Below are 27,075 nucleotides of genomic sequence, written 5' to 3'. Positions count from 1 at the left end.
TATAGATGCAGTATTAATGGTAAATTACATGCGATAGAAAAAGTGAAGCAAGTCACTAGGGATACAGAATCATGTTACGTTGGTTACACTACAGGTTGTTTCGTTGGTTTCGACACAGCTCGCACGGGTACGGGACGGCCAAGAATAGCAAAGAGCACGCGAATCTAGCCGCCCTGTAACCGAGTCTGGCGAAGGCGACCGACCGCTCCCTCCGTAGTCCGTCAGGACGAACAAATTTTAACGTAAAATAATTTTCGACGAGAAACACGCGATCCGTGATCAAAGTTGTATATGGAGGTAAGAAGCGGGAAACGGCTGTTTCAGCGTGTCGAATCACGCAAAGTGAATTGAAAAGTGAAGTGGCCTCGGCGAAGTGCAGATCTAAAAACGCGAAGAAGAGTGAGCGAGAGGAGGAGAGAAGAAAGAGAAGAAGAGATCGTGCGAAGTGGTTATAAGGTTCTCGAGTGCGGTCGTGTGTGTTTTCGGGCAATGTCTGTCGAGAGTCGTTCGAGCTCGGCCCTGTTTAAAAGGGCTGAACAGCTCAAACGTTGGGAACAGTCTGAGACGAATCGTGAACCGGCTCAACCACGTCAAGTCGCGCGTAAAATCAAGTTTTCTGCGGATTGCGTGTTCCTGGCAGCGTGCGCGGCAGGCGACAAGGAGGAGGTCGTACGTTTACTCCAAAAGGGGGCGGATATCAACACCGGAAATGTTGACGGTCTCACGGCATTACACCAGGTACGATCACCTCTCTCTCTCTCTCTCTTTCTTTCGTACATTTGTTTATGTACCGCGATTTCTTTCGATATACATCTGTATGCACAACACAACAATCACGACTAAATTTCTTCAGTCTTGCTTTCTCCCCTACGTTTTTCCTTCTTGACCGTAAATTCTTATCGCAAGATGGCTACTATATTGTACATACTCCAGCTGTCTAATTTAAGTGTGATCAGTAAAATTTTTCTTCCGTACCCGCGATGTCACACATTTAACCTTCGGATGGCGAACCGGCTTACGGCAATACCTACCTTGCTATTTTGACTCTTACTACATTTTCTTGTTAATATTAGATTTTCAATCAATTACGTATTCAATTATACAAATCTCATTAATGTCATGATAATTTTTTATCGTAATATTTCCTACTAATACGAGAATCATAATATTTGTGAATTATTACTATTTTATATTATTAGTATATTTTATTAGTTATAATTATATTAATTATCTGTTTAATTCCTAAAGATATAAATTTTGTAATGTAATTACACCTATTCTTCTAAGTAATGTACTAAATATTGTTGAAAAATGATTCCTTTCGGTTCACAATTATTCTAATACTCTTGTGGAAGTAAATGTTTTTTTCAAATAGTCTGAACTAATTATATCCAGCTACGGATAAAGAAAGAATTAAGCACTACTATGCAACAGTTCTGTCAAAAAGTATATGCTTCTACTGTCTCTCATAATTCAAACAATACAATTGATAACTTTAAATGTGGAATAAAAAGAACAATAAATATAATTCTGCTTTATTGCACTAATTATTTAGTTGAATATAGATTTATCGACTCAAGAATCAATTTTAAAATCTGTAAACAATGTAATTCTTTGCTTCATTTATCTTATTTTGATTTTCTGTCCCTACAAAAATACTATAATTTCAATTAAATCATTTGCACTTGTAATAAGTGTATATTATCTTTTGAAATTATATGTTTCTAATGTAAAATTATTTTAAATGCTATTTCAATACAATATGTAATTATCTACATATTTCAATATAGCTTATTTTTAAATATTTATTACTTTAATTGTCTGCAATTGTGTTATATCGACAAAATATAAAATTTATTTCATATCAAGATATTTTGAAGCTAATGGTTTATCTATTTATGTTGTATATACCACATGTTATTTTTAGTTGATGTAAACATGTACAGTATATAAATTAATTTATATTTTGAATATAATAATTTTCCTTAAAATGTTTAATATGTCATCGTTCTTATAAATGATATATGTTTTGGCATAATACTTAAACTATTGAGACTGCTAAAATAGGTTGAAGTTAGGATAAGGTTAAAAATAACCCTGTAAAAGATGTCTGTTTTGGTAGTGGCTCAAAGCATAAAAATGTTTGAGCTTCTACAAAGAATAATAGAAAGAATTAGATTAGGATATTAAACTAAAACATTTATTAAACAATTACTGTGCTCATAAATAAGAAACAAAAGTAAAACTATAAAACATAACATTTTCAAGTAATACATTTGATAAAAAATGCATTTTTAGATCAATTGTTAATAAATAGTTGTATTAATAATGAATTAAAAAGTTATTCACTTATTATGTTCGATAAATGCATTCTTCCATAGTTATGTAATTCCAAAACAGAGTTCAAATAATTTGTAAAAAATATACAACCTATGTGTAAAACAATTTATTTAAAAAATGTATGGACATGGAATCTTATATACAGCGTATATCATATTTGTTACTGTTATTTAAGCAAAGAGGAAGTTTAGGCATTTCATGGATTTGCGAAAATAGAATGTGAAAATACATCAGGCATCAAATGCTATTTATAGTTCTCTGTTAGAAGTCAGAGGCTGTGGTATCTGTATTCTATGTCCTCTATCTTAAAATGTTATTATATGTAATGGTTTGTTTTAGTTTAGATTAGATATACTTTTAATTTTTGAATATCATTCGTATAAATTTATATTTGTATATCAAAACGTATTACACAAGTAAATTACATATTATTTGTAATGAACACAGCTGTGTATATAAAAATATTTGAATTTCATATATCTTTTAAGGGTATAAAAGCATTTTTTTTATATAATATATTAATCTTGAATCCTATACATTTAATAATGCTTCTCTATTCTATTATAGCGAAGGTATGTGATATAAGTATGAATGAAATTTCATCTCATAACAGTATTTACAAATGTATCTTTACCATGTGGTTTTCATCATAAACTTACAAGCAAAGTTGGATAAAATGTAATTTGATTATGTTTGTCCAACTCAGTTTATAACTGCACTTTAGTTAATACATAGATTTTACATTTTAAAGTATTTCATCCTTTATATAATTATATTTTATAATTAAAATGTGTTGTGATATTTCAATTGCAGGCATGCATCAATGATGATCTGGATATGGTCGAATTTTTAGTAGAAAAAGGTGCTGATATCAACTCTGGTGATAATGAAGGATGGACACCACTACATGCAACTGCGTCTTGTGGGTTTATATCTATTGCTAAGTTAGTAATATTTTTATTTTGTTACTCTACACATTTAGTAAACATTATTTTTGCATATTAACAATCATAATATAATATTGAACTTCAGAAATTTTTTTTAAACAAAAGAATACATTTTATAGATATTTAATAGAAAAAGGATGTAATTTGGCAGCAGTTAACAACGATGGTGAATTGGCTCTTGATATTGCAGAAAGTAATGAGATGGAAGATATGCTACAACAACACATAAGTAAAGCAGGTTTGTATTTATAATTATTTCATTTTCAATGAAGTAAAGAGTACATTCGTGTAATTAAAATATTTTCCATAGGCATAGACTGTGATCAAGCTAGAAGTGAAGAAGAGAGGACAATGTTAAGTCATGCCAGGTCATGGCGATCAGGAGCAGTGGGTAAAGACTCGATTCATCCAAAATCAGGGGCAACTGCGTTACACGTTGCAGCAGCTAAAGGCTATATTAAAGTTATGAAGTAAGATCTTTTAAGCTTTATTAATATAAATCAAAAAGATAATTAAATAGATATATTAAGTGAAAGTTTTGGTCTATTATTTACTACATCTGAGTTTTGTATATTTCAGCATCTTACTACAAGCTAGATGCGATGTTAATGCTCAGGATTTTGATGGTTGGACACCTTTGCATGCTGCAGCACATTGGGGTCAATTGCAGGCTTGTGAACTTTTAGTGGAAAATTTCTGTAATATGGACATTAAGAACTATGCTGTAAGATTAAAATTATTTTACACTTTAAACACAAAAAAATTGTCTCTCACAATTTTATATTGATAGGATCAAACTGCATTTGATATTGCTGACGCGGAAATATTGCCAGCCTTGGAGGAATTAAAAGAAAAACAACAACTTTTAATGAAAGATTATCCGCAAATTATTAACAAAAAGCAGCCAACTGTACCAAAGAAACGGTTCGTAAAAAATAAACAATCGATGATTTTTTGTAAGAAACGTATTTTATTTATTGTATTGATTATTATATTGCAGCGTATCAACAAGTAATGAAAATGCTATAACTATGCAAGAATCTGTGGAAACATTTGAAGAAGAAACACCAAATAAAGTTAAAAAAGTTGAATTAGAAATTCAGTCTGATAAAGAAGACTCTAGTACGGGAACAAATAGTGATGTTGGTATGTTCTTAATTTACCTTATTCATTAACGTGTTTGCTAATTTGCATGTCCATATTTAAACATTTTTATGAATTATTCGATATTAATACTGAATGGTGATGAATTTCTAAGTTTACACGTGTGTACAGAATGTTCCATAAGTATTACTATACAAAAAATATATATACTAAAAAGTTCAGTACAATATAGGAGTCTAGTTTAGCAGTTTCTTAATCAACGCCTAATTAATTCTTAAGTAATACCGCTAGAACACTCTGGATAAAAAAAGACCAATGAAAAATACATTACCCACTGTTCAGTTTCGCAAAACTATTTTACTTACCTTAACAGTAATTTGTATTTCTTGTAACAATGCTGCATGGACAGAAGCGACACGTGAAACAGATATGGAAGAGAGTGATGGTGAAGGTGAATCTGAGACTAGCTCAGAATCACATTCTTCCACTTACTCCAATCAATCTGATAAGTCTAACGAATCAAACCACTCTCCATGTCTTACAGATGATGGTGAGTTTTATCTGTAAGACTGTTTTTATATTATTAAAATTAAACTTCATTGCATGTATTATAAGATGCATCTGCTTTTTTTATTTTCTTATATTAAAATAAAAGTATTATTTTGTTTACTAAAAAAAAGTTTTTTTCATTAAATGAATAGGGTACATTATCGATTGATTTCCTTCTTTTCTAGAAAGAAGTATTAAGTCGAAATTATTATAAAATACATTAATTTCTGTTTAATTTTACAGAAAAGAAAAATAGAGCAAATAGAGAAGAAACAACCCCACTTAATTCATCATCTCTTACTGATGTTAGTAAAGTTCCTAATCAGGTAATATTTTTGTAAATATTCATTAATACATTCCAATGTAGAATAAACTCTTACAATTTCGTCTATCTTACTAGGCTCCGCAAATGCCTCCAAAACAACAGACTGATAGTAACGAAGAAGGAGTTGTACCATCTTGGCGGCGTTCTGGCTCTTTCAGAAATAGGATTCAAAATACAGAAGCAACAAATTCTTTGTCTACGAGTAAGTTACTTGTATGATGTGTATATGTATTATATGTAAACGTGCACGAATATTAATTTATCTTTTTTATGTACATTTAGGGCTTGAAGAGAAGGATAAAAATATCAAGTCACCAACCATGTCGAACAAATTGAATACAGAACCTGATGTGGTATTGACTAGAACGCATAGTTTTGAAACAGATGAGAAGTGAGTTAAAAAAATGTTTAACGCATAATGTTTGTAGCATTAAAGTTTTGCAGTTGTATTCATTGCGATGTATGAATTTCGTTAATTTTTCTACCATGTTTACACTGCAATTACTGTTTATCACAAAATTGCGCATTCGAATAATTATATGTTCGCGTCAAAAATACAGCATAGTAGAACTCCAAGCTTTTATGCATATAGAAAATTAGTGTAGGTATGCATGGCATGATGCATGTTATGCAGGTTCTATGAGCAGTACTTGGCATTACGAGCTCGCATCAAGGCGTTTTCCTGCCCTACTCTCCATTGCTGCAACACAGCTACTCCTACTCACACCAATACTACGACTCGCTCTGCATCTCTACGCGAAACTCACAGGTGCGCACGTTTCATACGTGATATATATTAATGCTTTTAAAATGAATTATTTTACTAATAATTTTATAAGTATTGTGTAAAAGAAGCTGCTACGCACTAAAATTTTACAAGAAAAACAAAGCTTCGCTATATTTTTGTGTGTGTATGTATGAACTATTTATTTACATTTGTGATCATTAATTTATCTTCGTTCCTTGCTTTTGCTTGGCTTAAATAAAATCACAACTTTTTATGTACATCAAAACATGAAGTGTTAGTCTTACACGATTTATTTTTGAAATCTTATAACATTGGAATTGATTTATTGTATGAAATTCAAATGACTGAAACAAAATCTTGATATTTTTGTATAATGTAACAACTACACTCTTTTGACTTTAGAAGAAAAGAAGCAAAATTAAACTTGGAACTGTCAAGACTGCCACAGGGAAGCAATACACTTTCACCAACATCTACATCTAAAACAATAGTGTCAAGCACACTGCCAACTACTACAGCTACAGCTACTACAACTGCCACAACAACAACTACAACAACAAGTCCTATTCCAGTCAATCAAGTTCGCAGGTAAATATCAAAAGAACAGAAAAAGATAAATTTTATTTAAGGATATAATAAATTGACGCGTTTGCGGTATCGTTCTACAGTTATTAAATACAGTATAGAAGTCTCTTGTAAATATGAATTTCCTATAACAAGTCACACAGTTGAGAAGATAATGCAGAAATTTGAAAAACTGAGGAAAATGCATATATAGGCCTTTTAAAGTTCAGTTAATTTGAAAATCATAATTTAGCATATGTTAGAATGCTTTTAAAATTGAAGCTTATATACTCATATTTGCATCGTGCGATGTTGTTAATATGGCTGGGTAGCGTTCAACCAGTGGAAGCTACAACCACAGTACTATCGAGTGCAAACAATTCAGTAGCAGTTCCTGGAACTCCCACTACACCAGGAGGGAGCAAGCTAAGTCCAGGAAATATCCTCAAGACTTTCTTCAAGTGGGTACTTAACGCTTGACCTGGGAAGATTCTCTTGAAACGTGTGATTTTGCATATTCTATGATATTTATACACACAATATTAAGTTATTGGCAGTGGCATGGAAAGTTGCTTTGCAGTGTTATTATTTATTTCAGTTGCATACATTATCCTCAAATATTACTTTCCCCAATAACCACTGCCTTGTCTTTGCTAGTAAAAATAATGTTTCTAATTAAAAAGTGCTGCCACTAAAGTATACAATTTGATTTTTTCAATGAATTAAGTAGCCTCACGTTTGCAATGATTTTTGTGAAACTTACTACAGCAGACTTCCTGGTGTTAATACAGGATGTATGATACTTCCAAATGGACGGAATTGATGTGGATAACAAAAAAAAGATCAAAATGATATATGCATATTAGCAAGTTATCCTCTAATGTTATAAAAACATGAAGTGTCTCAGCATGTTTTAAATATTGCAAAATATATATTATTTATTCGTGTATATGTTTATTCAAATTTAAGCAGTATGTTTATTTTTTAATATTACTCTATGACTGTAATAATAATCTACAAATGCGAGTGATCCAAAACAAGACAAAATCGTTTTTTATTTAATTGTAACTTGAAAGCATAATTGTTTCATGTGATATTTGTAAATACTGCTTATGGATTGTGTTTATGATAATGTTTAATGCTTTTTCAAATTTTATTATATTTTACAAAAGACTTTTATATATATTGTATATTACAGTAATTAACATCAAACGTGTAATTTTTGTTTAGGTCCTTTGTTCCTCCAGTTCGCGATGAAGAAAGTGAAACACAACGAAAAGCACATGCAAAGAGAGTAAGAGAAACTCGGCGTTCAACTCAGGGTGTGACTTTAGATGAAATCAAAAGTGCAGAACAACTGGTTAAAAAGAAGCAACAAAATAATGAAATTCCTACTACAGTATCATCTACGCAGGTAAATTTTTTCATATGGTGCTTTTTCACTTCTAATGTATAATTAGATTAAATAATTTAATAATTGCAATTTTATTAACCAAAATAATAATCATGGCATACAAGTTATAATTATGTATGTTTTAATTTTTATATTAGAAATATTCGTAAAATATTGCTAAACTGTTTAATAGCAATAACGAAAGCTTTATAAATATTTATTCATAATTTTTTTTTAAATAACCCAGCCTACAACCACTACCAGCAATACAGCCTCGATTACAGCTACAATAACAACAGCAACACCTACTACTGTGACTGCAAATAAACCATCCGAAGAACTTAATTTGCCCGAGAGGCGGCCTTCTTGGAGGTTGAAAGTAGATAATGGAAGCAAGGTTTGTGATCCGCGTAATTTTCAAATGCATACATGCAGTTATAAACAACATTTTTGTATTAACTTTACTTATATATGACGAATATATTAGATATTTTGTAATATAGTATTAATATAAGAAATTTAAAAAGGAACTGAACTGTTTAGTTCCAGTTAGAAGATGCTAATAACAAAACTCCAACACTACCTAATCCAGACACTACCACAGCATATATGAGAAGACCTTCTGCAGGTACGAGTGTACCCAGACCGTCGTCAGCCCCAGTTGAAACTACTGCAACAAGCAGTGCAGAAACAACCGTAACATTACCACTTAGACGATCGTTAAAACAACCTGAAGATAAAGGTATACCAATATGCAATAGATATTTTATTCGTCTGAAATTTCTGAATAAAAGTTTTTGTTTTGCTTCTACTGATTTGTTCTAGACCAAGATAAGGAGAATGACAGTAGAAATGCACAAGCTACACAGGCTGTTATACAAAGGAGGCGAAGGCCTAAGAGACGGTCTACAGGCGTTGTCCACGTCGATATGGACGTTAGTAACAGTTATTATTCAAATAAAATGAAATAATCGCAATTTATTTTATAAATCTTATTTTTAAAACAAAAAGGACGATAAATTATACATCTGAATTCGATTTTTCAGTTTAATTTTTGAAATTGCATTGTAACACTAAAAACGATTTACTAATAATAATTGTAACTGATCGTTTTACAGGAAATTGATCCTGAAAAGCAAGACTTAACCGCTGGTGGTGACTGTGATGACTCCAAAATCAACCACAATGAGGTAAGTAATTTAATTTTGTTTTTAATTACTTCTAGTAATTGTAAATAATTCTTGCGAGTTTTGAAACGCGTAACTTATGTACAAAGAGAATGATACTAGTAATTATAAATTAAAAAGCAGAGCTTTTTACTGTACAATTATCTCTCTGTAATAATTTAAAATATATTTGATACTTTTATCGCGCATCTCTATAAAAAAATTGTATATGCAAACTAATTTTTATAGATGTTCATAATAATATGTAACTATTATAATATGAACGCAATTTAGTGAACCACAGACGCTTTGTGTTATTTTTGGGCTAGTCTCTGGGAAGATTAACCTCTATTCGTGCATGCTTTGTTAAAAATAGTTTTCCATTTCTTATCCTCCTATATCCCATCAGACCATGTATTAAAGCCAAATGTACAGATAAAAGTACTATGTAACGCCATAATTTTACAGATTCACTTTAACTTAATATTTATATCATGACTGAAGTATATATTAAATATTCTTCATAGGAGAGAGTAGTATAACACGATGATTAACATTAGTAAAATATCGATTCTTTAAACACCTGCAAATTTGATATAATAATTAAATAAACTAAATAATAATAATAAAATATTTAAAGACAATTGATATTTAAAGACTGATTCGAAGTAGTGTAACAAAAGATAAAAGTAAAAAAAGTTGATCATGAACGTGTCCTGGCAGTAGCTAAAAATATTCTATCGACATTTGGAACGATGTGACTCTTTGACATTTAGAGTAGCTGGGATGGTATTTATTTATTGTTTGCATCATGGTAGTAAAGACGTTTAAATGTATAGAAAAAAGACAACAAATATAATAAATGAAATATCAAAATAGTATTTATTACATAATACGGAATATATAGAAACCAGAAAAATATACTAAGTTAATAATTACTTTATTTGTTTTAATTAATGATTCTTTTAATACAATTATTATATAAACACATACATCTTATTTGAAAAATTAAAGATTAAAATATTGTTATATGAATAAAATGCTTTTAATATAGCAATTTAATATGTTAATTGGTATTGCAGAATTCACGCAATAGATTTATTTATTTCACAATATTAGGTAAATGTAGAAAATGTCTTAAAAGTGAAGCTTCAAATATATTTATTCTAAAGCACACAACCTTGATATTAGTGTAAGTTTGTGCATGTGATTTATAAATAGCATACCAAACCGATGCTTTGGAGTAAACTGGCTGATGTCTTAAGTTCCACCACCCAATCTACGTCAGTCAAATACTTGCTGTCATTAGAACTAGATCGTCCAAATCCGTGAACATCGCGACGTTGAGTTTTAATATAATTTCAAATTATTTTATTGTTATAAATATAATATGTAATAACATAGTGCTAATTTCAAGAAACCGCGATTGATCAAGTGTCCTATATAATTTTATCAGTCTTGTAAACAATGTCATCATATAGAAAAAGATCTCAAGGGAAACCAACAACAGCTGCAGGATTAAGAGCTCAAGCATCAGCAAATGGAAATTCAATTTTCGGAAACAGATCGCGGAGTATTACCGGATTGTTTCCTTTGAATCAAAATAGCTATTCAGGTCTGCTAGGCATTAATGGAACAAACCCTGTTGGATTACCAAATTATCTAAACAAAACTACAAAGACTAGTGAGTCGTTTCGAAAATCTCCTTACTCAAACTCCACGAGCAATTTGAATTATCAAAACCCGTATACGACGTATGGTGGAACTTCATCAGGATATGGAAGTATAACTCTGCCTACAAGTCTTGCCTCTCTACGTTTGGCACCTTCCACGAGTTATAGTTATTTAAATCTTAATCCAAACAATTATTCACAAATGCAAAGAACTGAAAGCTTTAACAAGACAAAAACAAAACCAGATATTCAAATTGGGTCTAGAAGTTCTAGTCTGCAAAGTTTAGCCAGTTCTGAAGGATATATTGTAAGAAGATAGATCTAAATTTGATATGAAATAATACCTTTTAATATTGTCATTAACGAGAGAATATTATGAAAATATTTTAACTCGCATTTTCACATTGCCATTGTTTATTTTCGTTTTATAGAGTGGAAATGATCGGTCCGGGAGATCCAACAGGCTGGGATCTATATCATCATTATCATCGGAAGCACCTTCCTTATCAGTTAGAATAAAATCTGCAACATCTGAAAATGGTGAATTGGATTATAAAAAGTTGTATGAAGAATCTCAAACAGAAAATGAAAGGCTTAAAGAAAAACTCAGGCGATCAGATGAACAATTAAAGGAAGCCAGAAATTTATTGGACAAAGCACAAAGTGCCCAAAATAAAACAGTTTTATCCGAAGCTGAGAAAAGGGAAAGGAGAGCAATGGAAAGGAAACTATCAGAAATGGAAGAAGAATTAAAGGTAAGAATCGAAGGTTTCTATTTCATTGCCATGTTATAAATTATTTTAATAATAAAATTTACAGAGATATATAATACAATTAAATTAAGGAATTGTACTTTATTCAAACAATTATTATTCAACGTACCTTAACTGTCATTACTATGTATTATCATATTTAATACGACTTTTTAATTATATATTCCTTAGATAGAATGCACGTCACAGTTTTTTTTTTTTTTTTCGTTTTTAAATTACGTTTTGATTGTTGCGGCTAAATACAGAGGAAGGTGCCAGCATTTCTGGAGTGGTTAATTTGGAAAAAAGAAAAAACAAAGAAGTACAGAAAATATAGGCAGCTTTAACGCATTGCTTTCTTCTTTATTTGCCATTTCTTGGTGCTTTTATTTTTTAGTATCTTTCTTAAATAATCACGCTTACTGTTTATGCAATATAATGGTTTTAATTGGCACTTTGTACTTCCTTTTGATTTATACTCCGTGTGGTTTTCGTTATCCATATATTTGAACGGTACTCGGAGATTATGTTATTAGCATAACAAATGATGCGTAGATTATATAGTGTTGTCTGGTGGGACTTTTACAAGACAAGCGAACTTGGGCTAATCGTTTCACTGTTTACAGCAATTACAAAAGCTCAAAGCTGAAAATGAGAGATTGAAAGCCGAAAATCGGGCACTTACCCGCGTCGTATCCAAACTCACCAATACTACTAAATAGGTAAAGGACATAATGACAGCATCTGCGTTAACAGTGTACATCGTACTCCACGTACAATATTAATTAATTAATGAATTAATTGATTACTTACGATTTTTACGTTCTGATCGCAATATTAAAACTTTGAAACGATGTCGCTCACTGACTTATCTTCCAATACAGCTTCGTAAAATGTATTGCGCGTACTTATGGTCATTAAAAAACAGTTCCATCTCAAAAATAATAACAGCTTCTCATATAAAAATTTAAAGCTTGCATAAAACATGTCTTTTAATAGAAATTATGCTATGATTATTTAAAATTACGTTTTTTTTCTCCATTCTACTAATTAAATGTACATACTTATGGGTTTTTTTTTCTTTTTTTATTGATTTTTGTAAATATCTTACATTTTTAATTTTTTTTCGAAAATACTGATTAATAAAATTGATGAAAATGTTTTGTAACTCAGTTATTTATAACAATACAGGGAGTATCCATATTAAAAATCTGTCCTCAATTTGAAAAATGCAGTCTGTCCTCCAATAATGCACTTTATTTCTAGACACAATATTTCAACAAAGAACTTAATTTAGAATTTTTAACGACAATTGAAAAGTCCAAATTTTGTTTAAAATTTGATTTATCTTTTTTATATATTTCACATTATTATATATTGGATTTGCAATTTTTAATTAGTATAACTTTATAATTTAGAATATTATGAAATAATAGAAAGCATTGGTGTGCATATCATGTACACATTATTTTTTAAAATGATTGATAGATAATTTCTATTTTGGACGTATTTTGAAAGTCTATAAGATGATAGTGCTAATTTGTTTGGAAAAATGTCTGAAGAAGAATACTCAAAAATTATAATAGATTTATACCCTTTTCCTAAAAGAGCATGTTCTATGTAAAATTGTTTTTTATTGCACTATACATTATCTGACATTCATTTCTTAATGCCCAATTCATACAATTTACATTACACTTTATTTTATGTGTAATACAAGTTTTGCAGTGAAATATTTTGTAAGATTACACTATTGTGTATTTATGCATTGTAATAGATTTATTGTGTAAGTGCTATATGTATAAGGATGTACTGAGACCTGAAGATATTATAGAAAAATATATTGAAAAAGAAAACAGAAAGTATATCATAGCTGAAACACAGCTGTTAGGGTATACATTAGAAATTACTTTTTACGAATTAAGTTTTTTGTTTTTTCTGTACAACATTTTCTTTATACTCATAATAAAGTACGAAAAAGAAATGTGTAACGTACTATTGGATACGTAAGTGCATTTTAAGTTTTAAAGAAAGGTTTTATGAAATTCGTGAAACATATTCGAATTTTTTTTTCTTCATTATCCTATTTTATACTCTTTAAAATTTCTGTACAGCATTGAAATTATTCCTGCCTGTTATACTTTATTATATGCTCCTTTGGTTTTAGTGCACCCAATTGTTACATTGCTTTAATTTTATCAGCTCTAGTTGCAATAATAATCGCTTATTTTCCTTTTTCTTTCGTTTTTTATGGTTTTTTTTTTCATTTCTTAATTTTGTCAACATTTATTTGATCCATTCTAAAATGGCATTGCCTTTGTAAATTGTTTTGTAAGAAGTATATTCAGAAATAACATAAAGTAGTTTATACATTTTTTTTCTAGGTGATGGACCAATTAAAATGCGAAAACCAGAGGCTAAAAGATGAAAACGGTGCCTTGATCAGAGTAATCAGCAAATTATCCAAATAACTCCGGTGGCCATAAAAATGGCTGCATAGTGTTTCTTATGTTGCATTACAATTGCATTGAATGAATTGTTTTAGCTACAAAGTATCATGATCATTATTGCTAGTATTCTTGCAATGTATATTACATCATCACGTTATTGATGAATTTATTCGTATGCTAGTAATTTAATTTATTATCAAGCAAATTACTCGCGTGGCTGTGCCAAGAGCGAAAAGAGACATTGCTCCTATTCCTAGAATTGCGAATAGTTGACCATAAAGGACCTAGAATTTTTACTTTCTCACATTTAACTCTTCCTGTCGAAGATAAATTTCATGGTTCATTTTAGAGCCGACGCTTTATGAAGCAAAATGTACTTCGTTCAAATTGATGAAAGAAAAACAAATGTTCTTTATGACAATTTTTTTTTTAAAGAAATCTCGTTATTAATGTTGACTCTTTGTAAGGACATTTTGTAAATATGTAATAGATAAAAAGATAATGTGGCATTTTAGAAGTAAATAAGGAGAAATTTTTTACTGATGAAAAACACATCAAAAATATATATTAAATTTATTGTATAAACTTGTTTCCATAATTGTAATGCAGGCGAAAACATTCGTAACGTATTACAAGATTACGTAGAACAATAAAAAAGGAGTGAATTAAGAGGATGACTTTCATGCTATTCAAGTGGCCTTTCCTGGAAGACTGCAGTTTATAATCCTTCCGTCATTGCCGTTTTTGCAGTAAAGTAAAAATTCTTGTAACAAAAAAATGTACATTTTAACATTCTTTTGCAATTCGTTGTTAACAAATAATAATTCAAACAATCGAAACTTAATACATGTGAAGCGCTAAAGCTAATATAGTTTCTAATAATTGTTATCAACTGTGGAATGGAAACTGTATTTTTACTTTTAACAATTGATTTAGTGTATTATTGAATTGGAAGAAAATATATCTTACTTTTCAGGTAGCAATATTTCTAATGAAGTTTTAGTTTTGATAAAAATTAAAAGTTTATAGGTATCAAGAAATGAACAAATGACAACGTATATGTGACATGTTTTTTAATGATGTTGTTGTAAAGAATTGTAAAAAGATAAGTTGAAATAATTATTTCATAACAACGTTTATTACGGAATAACGATTTTGTGTAACTGTTTAGTATATAGATACTTTCATTGTATTATATAATAGCAATATCTATGTGCTTACTGTATTTGAAGAATGTTTAGATGAAACTAGCATCACAGTATACAATACTTGTTATTATGTAAATATAAAAAAAGATTTTGTACAATTTGTGATAAGCGGTTCAATCTTTGTTAAATATTTTTACGCATAACAATGATTTTTTAAATTATATCTTCGCTGTAAATATAACTTCGACGATACTTATAAATGTAATGTCTAAGAGTGTACATTGTTTGTAACATTGTAATTTACTCTTAAGCAATCGTAATCACGAAATTACTTGTAAACTTTTGCCGTGCATTTTCATGTCAACGCATCTTGACAATATTTACAAAATTACGTTTAGTGTTTCTTATGGAGTGAAATAAGATAATATGAAACAAACTAATCTTTAACAGTACTTTATTGATACGATAAAGATTGTTCCTGTTATCATATTTTGTATCACTTTAATAAACATGTCCCACCCTCAGGTATTATGTAGATAAAAGTCATTGAATATGCTCTGATGTTTTTGTGAAATATTTTCTAATATAATTAACACAGTTAAAAAATACCAACTTGTGTTGGTTTAGACTAAATTTTAAAATTACACAGGAGACTGAGATTACTCTAGTCTCCAGTTTATTAAACTACAAATATTTATTTTTCATTTGGTTTTGTATTTGTAACTACGATTTATGAAAGTAAATGTTAGAAAAATTGATTACATGTTTTATATGATATTTTAAATGTGGAGATGTGTAAATATGCTGAAAAAATAGACGCATCCAATTATTAATAGACTTATTATTCAAAATATTTCATACATTATATTACAAAAAAACGTTGCAGTATTCTGAAATTAACTCAGTAGTCTTGTGAAAATTTTTGAAATTTGACCCATGTCTGCACGGTCGTCTGTAATTTTTATTGCTTCGTGTAAAAATTTTTTAAATACTTTTGTTTTTCCGGCTTTATACTTTTGAACGAGTTTAGGATTTTTCTCAATTATTTCTATACATAATTTTTCCAATTCTTCTTCATTTGATATGCAGAACCAATTATTTTCTTCAACGATCTATAAATAGTCAAACTCGTTATTGTTTACAAAATGTTTCATAATTTAATTTCTAAATAATTATTTTTACCTGTATTGGCTTTTTTTCCAGACCATCAAGGCATTGATTCAATATCTTTCTTACTATTTGAAAGTTTATTATTTTAGCGTGGAATAAATCGATCAACTCTTCAATATAGCTTATATTAGTTGTACTAAAAATACAAAAATAAGTTTTATATTTTGTTTTTACTTTTTCTCGTATTGTAATAATCTTACCAAAATGTAAATTCCAAGTCGTGGCGTTGTAGAAAAGCCACAATTTCGTTGAGAAGAATCTGTGCTACCAATGTAGGATTACGATTCTTATCATTTTTTATTATATTACAAAATAGTTGTAATAGTTCTAAATTGCTCTACCATAGAAAAGTAAAAATAATTAATATATATAATCATTTCTTCATGCTTTGAATAATTATCACCGTTTAAATTTACCATTATTCCTATAGTCATATGAGGTGTAATACAATAATCTTCCATTATCGTCTGTCTTATTTGTTCTGGCAGTTCAGGTAAATGTTCTTTTAAAGATAAAACATTAATCAAATTATGTTTATTTTCTTTACTTTCACTAATGTGTAAATACAGAGGAGGTAGATTTGGTTCAGGCATAAAACGATAATCCTAAAATCGTTTATAATTTCTTTTAAAAGTAATAATTACACAATTTTTGTTTATGCGAAAAATGACCAAACATTAAATACGTTACGTGATTTTCTTCTTTTTCACGCATAAGAATTGTTTTCTTACATATTGGATCCCATAAGCGAGTTTCGTTGATAATTTCGCCTCCACTTTCTAAAATTGAAATTTGTCTTTTTATTTCACATTCAATGGCATTATTGACTGCACGTGTACTTCCAATATTTTTTATCTCTGTACGAACGCCTAAAGGTGCATCGTGTTTACTTATAGAAACATTTACATCAACGCGTAATGCCCCCTCTGCAATTACATTGTACACTTTAATGTTAAATATCTGTTTATAATTAATAATTACTTTCAAGGAAGAATATTTTATAAGTAAAGTAACCTTCCATTTTACACGAACATGTGTTTATTAATTGTAAAATCAAACAAAGTTCTTTTACAAGTGCTGCTGCCTCTTCCCCATTTGATAAATCTGGCTCAAAGACTAACTCCATCAAAGGTAATCCAGCACGATTAAGGTCAATTAAACTCCTATTTTAAATTGAACAAAACTTATGTTTTTAAGTTTCTAGTAAAGTAGTTCTAGTAAAGTATAGACATTTAGTTACCATCAAGAATTAAAATTCTGAATTATTAATACCTTCCAAGAGATTCATTGTGGTAACTTCTTCCACTGTCTTGCTCTAATTGTATTTGTTTAATTTTAGATGATTTCAAATATGGTTCTTTATGTATACTTGGATTAAATACCATAAATTTAATTTCACCATCAACAGCTAAAGGATTTTTGTGTTGTGTAATTTGAAACCCTGCCTATGTAAAACAATTGCTGTGTTAATTTTCTGTTATGTTAATGTATACTTTTACTTGTATAGCCATCTATGTATCAAGGCTGCATAATAAATACTTACAGGTAAATCAGAATAGAAATAGTGTTTTCTCTCAAATGTTGAAATATCATTTACTTTACAAGAGAGAGCCAAAGCAGTTAATATTCCAGCTTCTACACACTTTTTATTTAATATCTACAATATCAATGTATTAGAAAATTACTAAATCAGTTTCTAAAAATAGTTATTATACTTTACTGGCATTGTTCCTGGTGTTGCACAATCAAAGAGCGATACGCAAGAATTAATTGAACTCTGAAATTTTGTAGAAGCTCCAGAAAACAGTTTTGATTTTGATGCAATCTGAGCATGAATTTCCAGACCTATTGTAGGTTTCCATTCTGCTCTAAAATCATTATGTTATCTCATTAAATTCCTAAAATAAATTCCAATAAATGACATATCAATAATTTATTAATATACTTACAAATTTGTAGAGGCATATCGTAAATAGCATCTTTTATGTGCATTTTTGCAATAATTTCTCACAAAAATATGTCCATTTTTACATAATATCATTATTTTTTCTTAGTTTGAATAAACGCTTGAAAGTAAATATTTGTAGGAAACAATTTTGGTAACATAAAATACGTTCCACAGTTTTTAATATAACAATGTAACCAAAATTATACATCTACTATCAGTAGCCAGATTTAATGACTCTTTAATTTAAGATTCTTTATTAATTAAGAAATCTTATACCTCTGCAGGTCCATACGATTGGCATTTACATGGCGAAATACTCCCGCTACTCCTATTACTGTATGTTGGTGAGCTTATTTCTTTCTATGTGTGCGTTAAAAAGTGCCAAAGTATAGTATCGCCATCTAATATCAGGGTTTCGTACTGCTAAAATCGTGCCAGGATCACAGAATGTTAAAGGAGGTATCCGGAGTACAGGTCCCCTCACCCCCCAAGAAACGGCGCCAAAGTATAGTATCGCCATCTAATAACGGGATACGAACTAAAAAATTCGTGCCAGGATCACAGAATGTGTAAGGAGGTATCCGGAGTACAGCTACCCCCACTCCTCCTACTCCTTTTACGCACTACCTTGATTATTCATTAATAACTCATTTCCTGGGATTAAAATATGAACTTTTAGAATCGAAGAATATAGAATAGACCCCTGGTAACATTCAAGGACCGATTTTACAACGCTCCACGCTCAAATTAATTAGTTATTAGCGATTGTTCCCTAAGGTGTTGCGCGAAACAATGTTCCGACTTCCGATATTCGTTAATAACCTGTTAATTACGGGTGGAATGGTTATAAAAAGTATCCCTGAATCTTGCCAAGAGTCTATACTATGTTTTTCGATCCTAAAAGTTTATAATTTGTTCCCAGGAAAGGAGTTATTAGTAAATTAAGGAGCAGTAGTTAATTACAAGCCGAGAAACGCATAGTATGCTATTTTCGCCACTCGTGGCGCCACAGTAGAAATCAATACTTTCAATGAACTATTGCTCGTTAATTTACTAATTACGCCTTTCCTGAGAACAAATTATGAACTTTTAGAGTTTAAGAATATAGTGTAGACCCTTGGCAACATTCAAGGATAGTTTTTACAACCATGACATGTGTTATTAAATAGTTATTAATCGATATCGGAAGTCGGGACACTGTTTTTAACCTTTTAACGCGACACCTTAGGGATCTATCGCTAATAACTAATTAATTAGAGCATGGAGCGTTGCAAAATCGATCCTTGAATGTTGCCAGGGATGTCTACTTGGTTCCCTAATAGCGAAAATATGCGTGCTATCGTTGAAAAGTTGATTATTCATCGATTAAAGCAGGCAGTGACACAGCCGTAAATGTTCCGGCTTCCGATATTCGTTAATAACTATGTAACGAGGCATGGCACGGTTCTAAAAACTATCCTTGAATGTTGCCGAGGGTCTATACTAGATTCTTCGATTCTAAAAGTTCATATTTTAATCCCGGAAAAGGAGTTATTAATGAATAATCAAGGTAGTGCGTATCAGGAGTAGGAGGAGTGGGGGTAGCTGTACTCCGGATACCTCCTCACACATTCTGTGATCCTGGCACGAAATTTTTAGTTCGAATCCCGTTATTAGATGGCGATACTATACGTTTGCACCATTTCGTGGGGGGCGAGAGGGGACTGATATTAGATGGCGATACTATACTTTGGCACTTTTTAGCGCAATATTCAAATGAGAATCGCTTCCAATAATCGTTTATAACTTATTAATTACATTAAATAATGTATAGAGAAATGGTTGAATGACTTAATTAGATTCGAGTAATATTTTTAAATTTAGAATTTATAAAAATTAAGGAATTACTGGGTTAGGTAGAGGAGAATTTAAATAAAAAGCGTGGAATATATGTACTATGATGTTGATTTTTTATTAATATAAATATGAGGAATGTTTTACACATTTCTAACTCTATTAAATATAAACATTGTTGATAGCATGGTTTATAAATAAATTAAATTAATGAGTAATATGTTTTTATAATAATTTTGTAATCTCAGTGACTCTGTGCATATTAAATAAGATTTGATTTAATTTCATTTCGATACAATTTAACGAAAGAATGGATAAAGAAATGAAAGGTCATTTCAGTGATGATATACATTATGCGTAAATCAATGTTTTTATTAAGTTTTATATAGGATAATAACATATTTGATTAAATAGATGTACTATTCGCGCGATTTCCTATAAATTAGGACCAGCCTAAATATCATTAATGTCAAACTATCACATTGTTATAATCGTGACATTCAATCACGATTTCTAATCTCACTTATTTTTTTTTTTACAGCGTTTGTGTTATGACTATAACAATGTTCTTATGTTACAACAATCTATATATCATGTTATTTTCATAATATCGTACTTAAAATTTTACATTTTAAATAAAGAATTGTTTGAATTTTATCTAATAATACAATGAGATGGTAGAGTAATTCTATTAAACCTAAGCCCAGACTCGTAGAGTCGAATCCCAGCTTCCAGTAGAGAGGGCAGTCCCATCTGGAGAAACTCGTAAACAAGATACTCGGTTTTCATGTCCGTACAAAAATGCAACGCGTTGACATTTTAAAGTATCCCATATATTTACAGTGTAATCGTTATAACCCGCGAAAAGTAGACGTCCGCTAACACTTAAGTCGACAGCATTTGCCCCAAATATTATACTTTCTTTTGCATAAATTGCTATTTCTCTGTCCGCGCGCAAATCAAAAAGACGACAAGTTGCATCGTCGGAACCTGTTGCTACTGCATCACCACCAGGATGAAATTTTACCTAAACTCCACATAACACGACATAATAACAATTATTTTTCTTATAACAGCATTAGCTTATTATTAGAGTATATTTCAATGAATAATAAATATAATAAACTTTTACATACAGAATTAACATCAGATTGATGTCCTTCAAAACTTTGAACACATTGACCAGTGCGCATATCCCATATCAGAACCATTTTATCACAACTGCCAGAGACAAATGTGTTACCAGTTTCACTTGGCGCTAAATCAATAGACATAACATCACTGGAATGACCAAGAAAGCTTTGTAACAGTTGACCGCTTTCTACGTCCCATAAAGCGCACGTGCTGTCTCCGCTACCCGTTAAAATTTGTTGATCGCTATTAGGAAATACACAACAAGACATATAAGATGTATGCGTAGCAACAGTTTTTTTTCTAGTAGACACATCGTCTTCTTGACTTAAGGAGTACACTGTAACTTTATTATCTAATCCCCTGCAAAGAATGAATACAATATTTGAGCCACCATAAAAATAATTAATTGAAATAACAGTTTAATTTATATTTAAAATACCCGCAAGCAACGAGAGCACCACTTGGAGCATAAGCACAAGCCATAACCCAGATGGTTGGCATAGTAAGCGCATGTTCTTTATTTGTTGTAAAAGCATCCCATATTATCATTTTGCCATCCTAAAACAAGTTTTAATAGAAAATAACGTTTTAAAGTGTTATAATACGGATGAATTTTAATTTTTGCTATATGAGTTATTCACCTGTGAAGAAGAAACAATATGACGTTTATCAGGTGACCAATCGGAACAAAGGACTTTTGCTTGGTGACCTTTTAAAACACGTCGTGGTTTTACATTACTACAACTAATCACTTCGAGCCTATCTGCTACACTAGCAACTGAAATTATAATATTAATAGATTATCAAATCGAATGTTAAATTTGACTAGTTAGAAATTTTTATATGATTACAGTAAAGAAATTCGTTTTTAATAAAAAACCATGACACTTACGAGTAATATCATTTAATTTTTGCCGCTCATCTTCTAAGCGTATTTTTAAACTTTCAGCTTCTTTTACTAATCTCTCTACATGCTCTGACTCAGTCATGGAATCCATACTTTTAGTTTAATGATATTAAATACTGGTTAATAAAAAGTAAGTAGTTCCAGTATACAGATTGCCATTTGAGCATGTATTCTATTATAAATCAGCCTTCTTTTACCTGAAATATATTTGTTAAATAAAACAATTTTCGTATCATTATATATAAATTGTAAACAATGCATTTTCAGTCCTGTCACCTGCCGTTTTCATGTAAGAAACACGGCCAATGTATAATTACTCATTAAACACCGAACATCTTTCTGTATGGATGAATTATTTAAACTTTTTTCACTTCTTCCCTGCTGATTATTCATTTGTTTTTACTCAAAATCGGTGTTACTATCTCTTTAAAACATGGTCAACGCCAATAATCAATACGATACGACAATAACAAACTGTAGCGCCGGTGCAGTGACGTTTTCATCTTCAACCAACTTAACCTGAACATTTGACAGTTCAGAAAAATCATAAGAAAGACTTATGGCTTGTATGATAATATCCGTTATTAATGAGAATCATTATTATATAAAAAATCATTAAGTTATTACTGCACAATATATTCTCGCAATATCAAACGCAGTTCTATCAAACGATGGATCACGTTATTTACTTCTTGAGATAAATATATTAAATTAAAATATATATTGCTATGTTATGAAAATTGCTAGTAAATTTATACATATATATGTATAATATACAATTTTTATGAAAGCAAAAGTTCTTACAAAAAAAATTGTACTCTATTTGTTAATTATTTTTTTTAAGAAGGATCGCCTTCTTTTGAATTGTACTATATATTTTGAAAGATTCCATATATTTTCGTATTACAATAAAGTCAATTGTATATCTCTTTTTATTATCTTGGAACAAAACACTCAGAATTATTAGCCAGTAATTGATAACATCTGTTATTGGTTTCCGGTGTTAGTTGCATATTTATAGATAAGTTTAATGAATCCATCATAAACTTTTTTCTAAATTTAACATTAATTCGATAATAGTTATATAATTGTTGTATAATAATATGCATTTTAAATTCAAGTTTGGCGCTTGTTTCTTTTAAAGGCACTATCTAGTGCTTGTAACCTCGAACCCAAAATCTATTTTACTAAAATGTATATATTATATCGACAATAAACTTAGTGTACTCGTTTAAAAAAAAATTTAATTTTTCATATAAGTAGCCTAGAACACTTTAGACAGAGTACTGAATCCAAAATAATTTAGATTATAAACTAGCGCATGTATCTGTTTCGAGGTTACGGCGCAGGTCAATGGATATCGACTTCCTGTCGATGTGGACGTCAGAGTGGGGTTGAACGGTACGTTCTTCTGCTCATCGTTGACTTGATCGTTCTTTGCCTCTGAATTCGTTGTCGGGTTGACGGGATTTCGACGCATCAAAATGGCTCTTTTATCCCTACGTTTGGCTTCCTCCATAGCGAGGCAATTACCAAATGCTACGATTCAGGTAATTTTATTTATTTCAATTAATTCGTCTACGAGAAAACCAGGAATTATTATCTGCCGACATTTTTCACCTTGCTACAATCGCACAACTCACGTACCACTTCGTTTAATTCTTCATTTTTCATTAATTAAAATATGTTCTCGTTTAATTGTTAATAATTTCTGACCATATTTCGCGATGATTTAAGTATTAATTGTATTACAAACACTTTACCTCTGTAGTGTATTACATAAACAGAAGGGTACCAAGTTATGTAATAAGTTTTGGGTGGTATTGTTTCTATGGTACAATAATAATAAATTTTAATCTTATGTTATAGGTCAAGTGGCCTGCTGTTGGTGTTGCCTCCTGCAAATATCATGTATCCTGCAGTCGCCGCTCTGCTGAAATTTCTTCAATCTTGGAAGAACGTATACTTGGTTCAGCTCCTAAGGTAAACCAATAAATTTGATCTGTAATGAAAAACAATAAATAATATGAATATATAATATTGATTTCCAATAAATCTTAGATAATATCTTATAATACTTTGATGTTCTATGTACATTATTTCATTTTAATATAATCATTAATTTTATATGTATTTTAAACCTAAATATAGACCAATCTTGAAGAAACTGGTAGAGTACTGAGCATTGGAGATGGTATTGCTCGTGTTTATGGTCTTAAGAACATTCAAGCAGATGAGATGGTGGAATTTAGTTCAGGGCTAAAGGGTATGGCTCTGAATTTGGAACCTGACAATGTAGGTGTTGTCGTATTTGGTAATGACAGACATATTAAGGAAGGTGACATTGTTAAACGTACTGGAGCTATTGTTGATGTACCTGTGGGTGAAGAGTTACTAGGACGTGTTGTAGATGCATTGGGTAATCCTATTGATGGCAAAGGACCACTCAATAGCAAACAAAGATTTCGAATTGGTACTAAGGCACCTGGTATTATCCCTAGGTATTTATTTTTCAAATACAATTATTATTCTAATAGTAATTGAATTGAGTATTAGGTTTTATTAACAGTATTTTTTCAAGGAACTCGTTTCTTTTTTTTAAAGGGTGTCTGTTAGGGAACCTATGCAAACTGGAATTAAAGCTGTTGATTCCTTAGTACCTATTGGTCGTGGCCAACGTGAGTTGATCATTGGAGACAGACAAACCGGAAAAACTGCTCTTGCTATCGATACAATTATTAATCAGAAACGATTCAATGATGCTGGTGAAGAGAAGAAGAAATTGTACTGTATTTACGTTGCCATTGGTCAAAAGAGATCCACTGTTGCACAAATTGTAAAACGTTTGACGGATAGTGGAGCCATCAACTATACCATCATTGTTTCTGCAACTGCTTCTGATGCAGCACCTCTTCAATACCTGGCCCCATATTCTGGCTGTGCAATGGGAGAATTTTTCAGGTATTTTCAATTTCTATAAAAATAAATTTCTATTAAAATAAAGTAATTTCTCTAATAAAGACTTAAACTATATATATTTCATTAAAAACTTTTTTTACAGAGATAATGGAAAGCATGCTTTGATTATTTACGACGATTTATCAAAACAAGCCGTTGCTTATAGACAGATGTCTTTATTGCTAAGGCGACCACCAGGTCGTGAGGCCTACCCTGGTGATGTATTTTATCTTCACTCTCGTCTTCTTGAACGAGCGGCTAAGATGAATGAAAGTTTAGGTGGTGGTTCTTTGACTGCTTTACCGGTTATTGAGACTCAGGCTGGTGATGTGTCTGCTTATATTCCCACAAATGTCATCTCTATCACCGATGGTCAAATCTTCTTAGAAACAGAATTATTCTACAAGGGTATTCGTCCTGCAATTAACGTTGGTTTGTCAGTGTCCCGTGTCGGTTCTGCTGCTCAAACAAAAGCCATGAAACAGGTAATGTATATTTGTACCTATTTATAAGTTTAATAGATACTTATATACATTAAAGTACTATTGAAATATATTTTACATTTTGTTTGATAGGTTGCAGGTTCCATGAAATTAGAATTAGCCCAGTATCGTGAGGTAGCAGCGTTCGCACAATTTGGTTCCGATTTGGATGCCGCAACTCAGCAATTGTTAAACCGTGGTGTCAGATTAACAGAACTTCTGAAACAGGGACAATATGGTAAAACAATATAAAATGATAACATATAATTAATTTGAAGTATAAAAATATTAATAATATTGAATGTACAATGATGTTTATAATTTTATATTATAACATTTTTAGTACCTATGGCTATTGAAGAGCAGGTGGCCGTTATCTATTGTGGTGTCCGCGGATATCTCGACAAGATGGAACCTACAAAAATTACTGCCTTTGAAAAGGAATTCCTTGCTCACATCAGGTATCTATTTTAAAAAAAGTTTTGGTATTTATATTTATTTCACTCAACTAATAATTTTACGTTCCAATATTTTAGATCCACGCAACGAGATCTTTTAGATACCATCGCTAAAGAAAACACGATCAGTGAAGCCTCTGACGCTAAAATGAAGAAGATTGTTACTGATTTCCTTGCATCCTTCTCGGGTTAAGGTTAAAATTTCAGTATAAATAAATAATATTTCTCTGCTATGCAAGAGCCATGTGCAAATGATGTTCATTGTTGCAAAACTATCTAATGTATATCATTTGCACATTATAAATATTATTACAAAGAATTCCACATTCGAACGCTAAACATGATAGTCATATACAAATGCTTATACACATTACATGTTGATCATTATTAAACATAAGATACTATGATTTCGGTTATTGCGAACAATTACTTCTCCTGAAAAATTTTTCGATCATAGCAGGAGTGGATGAAGTATCAGAAAGAAATGAGTAATAAAGTTCTAGAATTTTTTCAAATCTATCTGTGTCATTTCCTTTCCTTGACATACAGTAGTGCCCGCGGTCATTTAAGTGCGTATAGTTACTTCTCAGAGTTCAACGAAGATAAGGAAAAAGAATAAGTGCGAATAAGATACAATAGCTGGCACCCGAAACTATATACAGGGTGTTCGGCCACCCCTGGGAAAAATTTTAATGGGAGATTCTAGAGGTCAAAATAAGACGAAAATCAAGAATACTAATTTGTTGATGGAGGCTTCGTTAAAAAGTTATTAATGTTTAAAGTTCCGCCCGTACTGAATTTTTTTTTAGAAAGTAGGTAGGATTTCGACGGTAAGTCTAATGACCAAAAGTGATTCTAATTGACCCCTGCAACCGAAAATAATTTTTCCAGAAAGATTTGAAATTTTATTTTTTCGCCGAAAAATTTAGGCCGGAAATTTTTGCCGTTGCCTGAAGTTTCTTGGAAATTTCAGGGATTCCGAGAAGTTTCAGGGACGCCGGTAAGTTTCAGGGATCCGACAATTTT

At 30.7% G+C, this 27,075-nt stretch overlaps 4 protein-coding genes across 13 annotated transcripts; 2 read left to right on the top strand and 2 right to left on the bottom strand.

Moving 5' to 3' along the window:
- Nucleotides 1-112: 112 nt before the first annotated feature.
- Mbs (Myosin binding subunit) lies at nt 113-14,789 on the top strand. Of its 7 annotated transcripts, XM_076766132.1 has the most exons (22): nt 116-738; nt 3,154-3,284; nt 3,407-3,525; nt 3,598-3,757; nt 3,867-4,011; nt 4,078-4,211; nt 4,288-4,433; nt 4,801-4,941; nt 5,184-5,266; nt 5,341-5,467; nt 5,548-5,656; nt 5,900-6,034; nt 6,416-6,601; nt 6,910-7,038; nt 7,808-7,991; nt 8,218-8,367; nt 8,514-8,712; nt 8,796-8,905; nt 9,089-9,160; nt 11,241-11,564; nt 12,188-12,283; nt 13,946-14,789. In XM_076766132.1, exons 1-21 carry the CDS (start codon nt 490-492, stop codon nt 12,281-12,283), a joined length of 3,129 nt encoding a protein of 1,042 aa, XP_076622247.1. In that variant the 5' UTR covers nt 116-489; the 3' UTR covers nt 13,946-14,789. The 7 variants fall into 7 exon arrangements, with proteins under 7 accessions (XP_076622248.1, XP_076622253.1, XP_076622247.1 ...); XM_076766133.1 differs by lacking the exon at nt 12,188-12,283 and having other exon boundaries at nt 113-738; XM_076766138.1 differs by lacking the exon at nt 8,218-8,367 and having other exon boundaries at nt 115-738.
- Nucleotides 14,790-15,988: 1,199 nt separating this feature from the next.
- On the bottom strand, nt 15,989-18,627 carry Gatb (glutamyl-tRNA(Gln) amidotransferase subunit B, mitochondrial). Of its 2 annotated transcripts, XM_076766140.1 has the most exons (10): nt 18,279-18,621; nt 18,050-18,197; nt 17,873-17,986; nt 17,602-17,774; nt 17,344-17,492; nt 17,020-17,255; nt 16,746-16,934; nt 16,530-16,666; nt 16,342-16,465; nt 15,989-16,271 (listed from the first exon to the last, which is right to left on the bottom strand). In XM_076766140.1, the coding sequence occupies exons 1-10, from the start codon at nt 18,368-18,370 to the stop codon at nt 16,056-16,058; spliced, it is 1,578 nt and encodes a 525-aa protein (XP_076622255.1). In that variant the 5' UTR covers nt 18,371-18,621; the 3' UTR covers nt 15,989-16,055. The 2 variants fall into 2 exon arrangements, with proteins under 2 accessions (XP_076622255.1, XP_076622256.1); XM_076766141.1 differs by lacking the exon at nt 17,020-17,255 and having other exon boundaries at nt 16,746-16,831; nt 17,311-17,492; nt 18,279-18,627.
- A 1,834-nt stretch (nt 18,628-20,461) lies between these two features.
- Gbeta5 (guanine nucleotide-binding protein subunit beta-5) lies at nt 20,462-22,904 on the bottom strand. 3 transcript variants are annotated; one of them, XM_076767122.1, is made up of 6 exons: nt 22,349-22,904; nt 22,137-22,267; nt 21,886-22,022; nt 21,684-21,802; nt 21,247-21,604; nt 20,462-21,137 (listed from the first exon to the last, which is right to left on the bottom strand). In XM_076767122.1, exons 2-6 carry the CDS (start codon nt 22,240-22,242, stop codon nt 20,808-20,810), a joined length of 1,050 nt encoding a protein of 349 aa, XP_076623237.1. In that variant the 5' UTR covers nt 22,243-22,267; nt 22,349-22,904; the 3' UTR covers nt 20,462-20,807. The 3 variants fall into 3 exon arrangements, with proteins under 3 accessions (XP_076623237.1, XP_076623236.1, XP_076623238.1); XM_076767121.1 differs by having other exon boundaries at nt 22,137-22,348; nt 22,428-22,902; XM_076767123.1 differs by having other exon boundaries at nt 22,137-22,348; nt 22,432-22,902.
- A 630-nt stretch (nt 22,905-23,534) lies between these two features.
- Nucleotides 23,535-26,564, top strand: Blw (ATP synthase subunit alpha blw, mitochondrial). Its single transcript, XM_076767119.1, has 8 exons — nt 23,535-23,701; nt 24,021-24,134; nt 24,303-24,652; nt 24,756-25,112; nt 25,213-25,594; nt 25,685-25,829; nt 25,935-26,052; nt 26,128-26,564. Exons 1-8 carry the CDS (start codon nt 23,636-23,638, stop codon nt 26,240-26,242), a joined length of 1,647 nt encoding a protein of 548 aa, XP_076623234.1. The 5' UTR covers nt 23,535-23,635; the 3' UTR covers nt 26,243-26,564.
- Nucleotides 26,565-27,075: the final 511 nt, after the last annotated feature.

This window comes from Colletes latitarsis, chromosome 6 (genome assembly GCF_051014445.1).
Source record: "Colletes latitarsis isolate SP2378_abdomen chromosome 6, iyColLati1, whole genome shotgun sequence".
In the NCBI taxonomy this organism is placed as follows: Eukaryota; Metazoa; Arthropoda; class Insecta; order Hymenoptera; family Colletidae; genus Colletes; species Colletes latitarsis.
Note: the sequence above shows the minus strand (reverse complement) of the source record. Positions and strands in the feature narration are given on the sequence as shown.

Excerpts from the sequence above, each read along its gene's own strand:
- Blw (XM_076767119.1), top strand. The coding sequence starts at position 23,636 with ATGGCTCTTTTATCCCTACGTTTGGCTTCCTCCATAGCGAGGCAATTA. Across the intron at positions 25,113-25,212 it reads GCAATGGGAGAATTTTTCAG|AGATAATGGAAAGCATGCTT; the intron begins GTATTTTCAATT and ends CTTTTTTTACAG. Across the intron at positions 26,053-26,127 it reads GAATTCCTTGCTCACATCAG|ATCCACGCAACGAGATCTTT; the intron begins GTATCTATTTTA and ends CCAATATTTTAG.
- Gatb (XM_076766140.1), bottom strand. The coding sequence starts at position 18,370 with ATGATATTATGTAAAAATGGACATATTTTTGTGAGAAATTATTGCAAA. Across the intron at positions 17,987-18,049 it reads CAACACCAGGAACAATGCCA|ATATTAAATAAAAAGTGTGT; the intron begins GTAAAGTATAAT and ends TTGATATTGTAG. Across the intron at positions 16,272-16,341 it reads TGGAAAAAAAGCCAATACAG|ATCGTTGAAGAAAATAATTG; the intron begins GTAAAAATAATT and ends GACTATTTATAG.
- Gbeta5 (XM_076767122.1), bottom strand. The coding sequence starts at position 22,242 with ATGGATTCCATGACTGAGTCAGAGCATGTAGAGAGATTAGTAAAAGAA. Across the intron at positions 21,803-21,885 it reads ATATTGTTTCTTCTTCACAG|GATGGCAAAATGATAATATG; the intron begins GTGAATAACTCA and ends AACTTGTTTTAG. Across the intron at positions 21,605-21,683 it reads GGTGCTCTCGTTGCTTGCGG|GGGATTAGATAATAAAGTTA; the intron begins GTATTTTAAATA and ends CATTCTTTGCAG.
- Mbs (XM_076766132.1), top strand. The coding sequence starts at position 490 with ATGTCTGTCGAGAGTCGTTCGAGCTCGGCCCTGTTTAAAAGGGCTGAA. Across the intron at positions 7,039-7,807 it reads ATCCTCAAGACTTTCTTCAA|GTCCTTTGTTCCTCCAGTTC; the intron begins GTGGGTACTTAA and ends ATTTTTGTTTAG. Across the intron at positions 8,906-9,088 it reads TTGTCCACGTCGATATGGAC|GAAATTGATCCTGAAAAGCA; the intron begins GTTAGTAACAGT and ends ATCGTTTTACAG.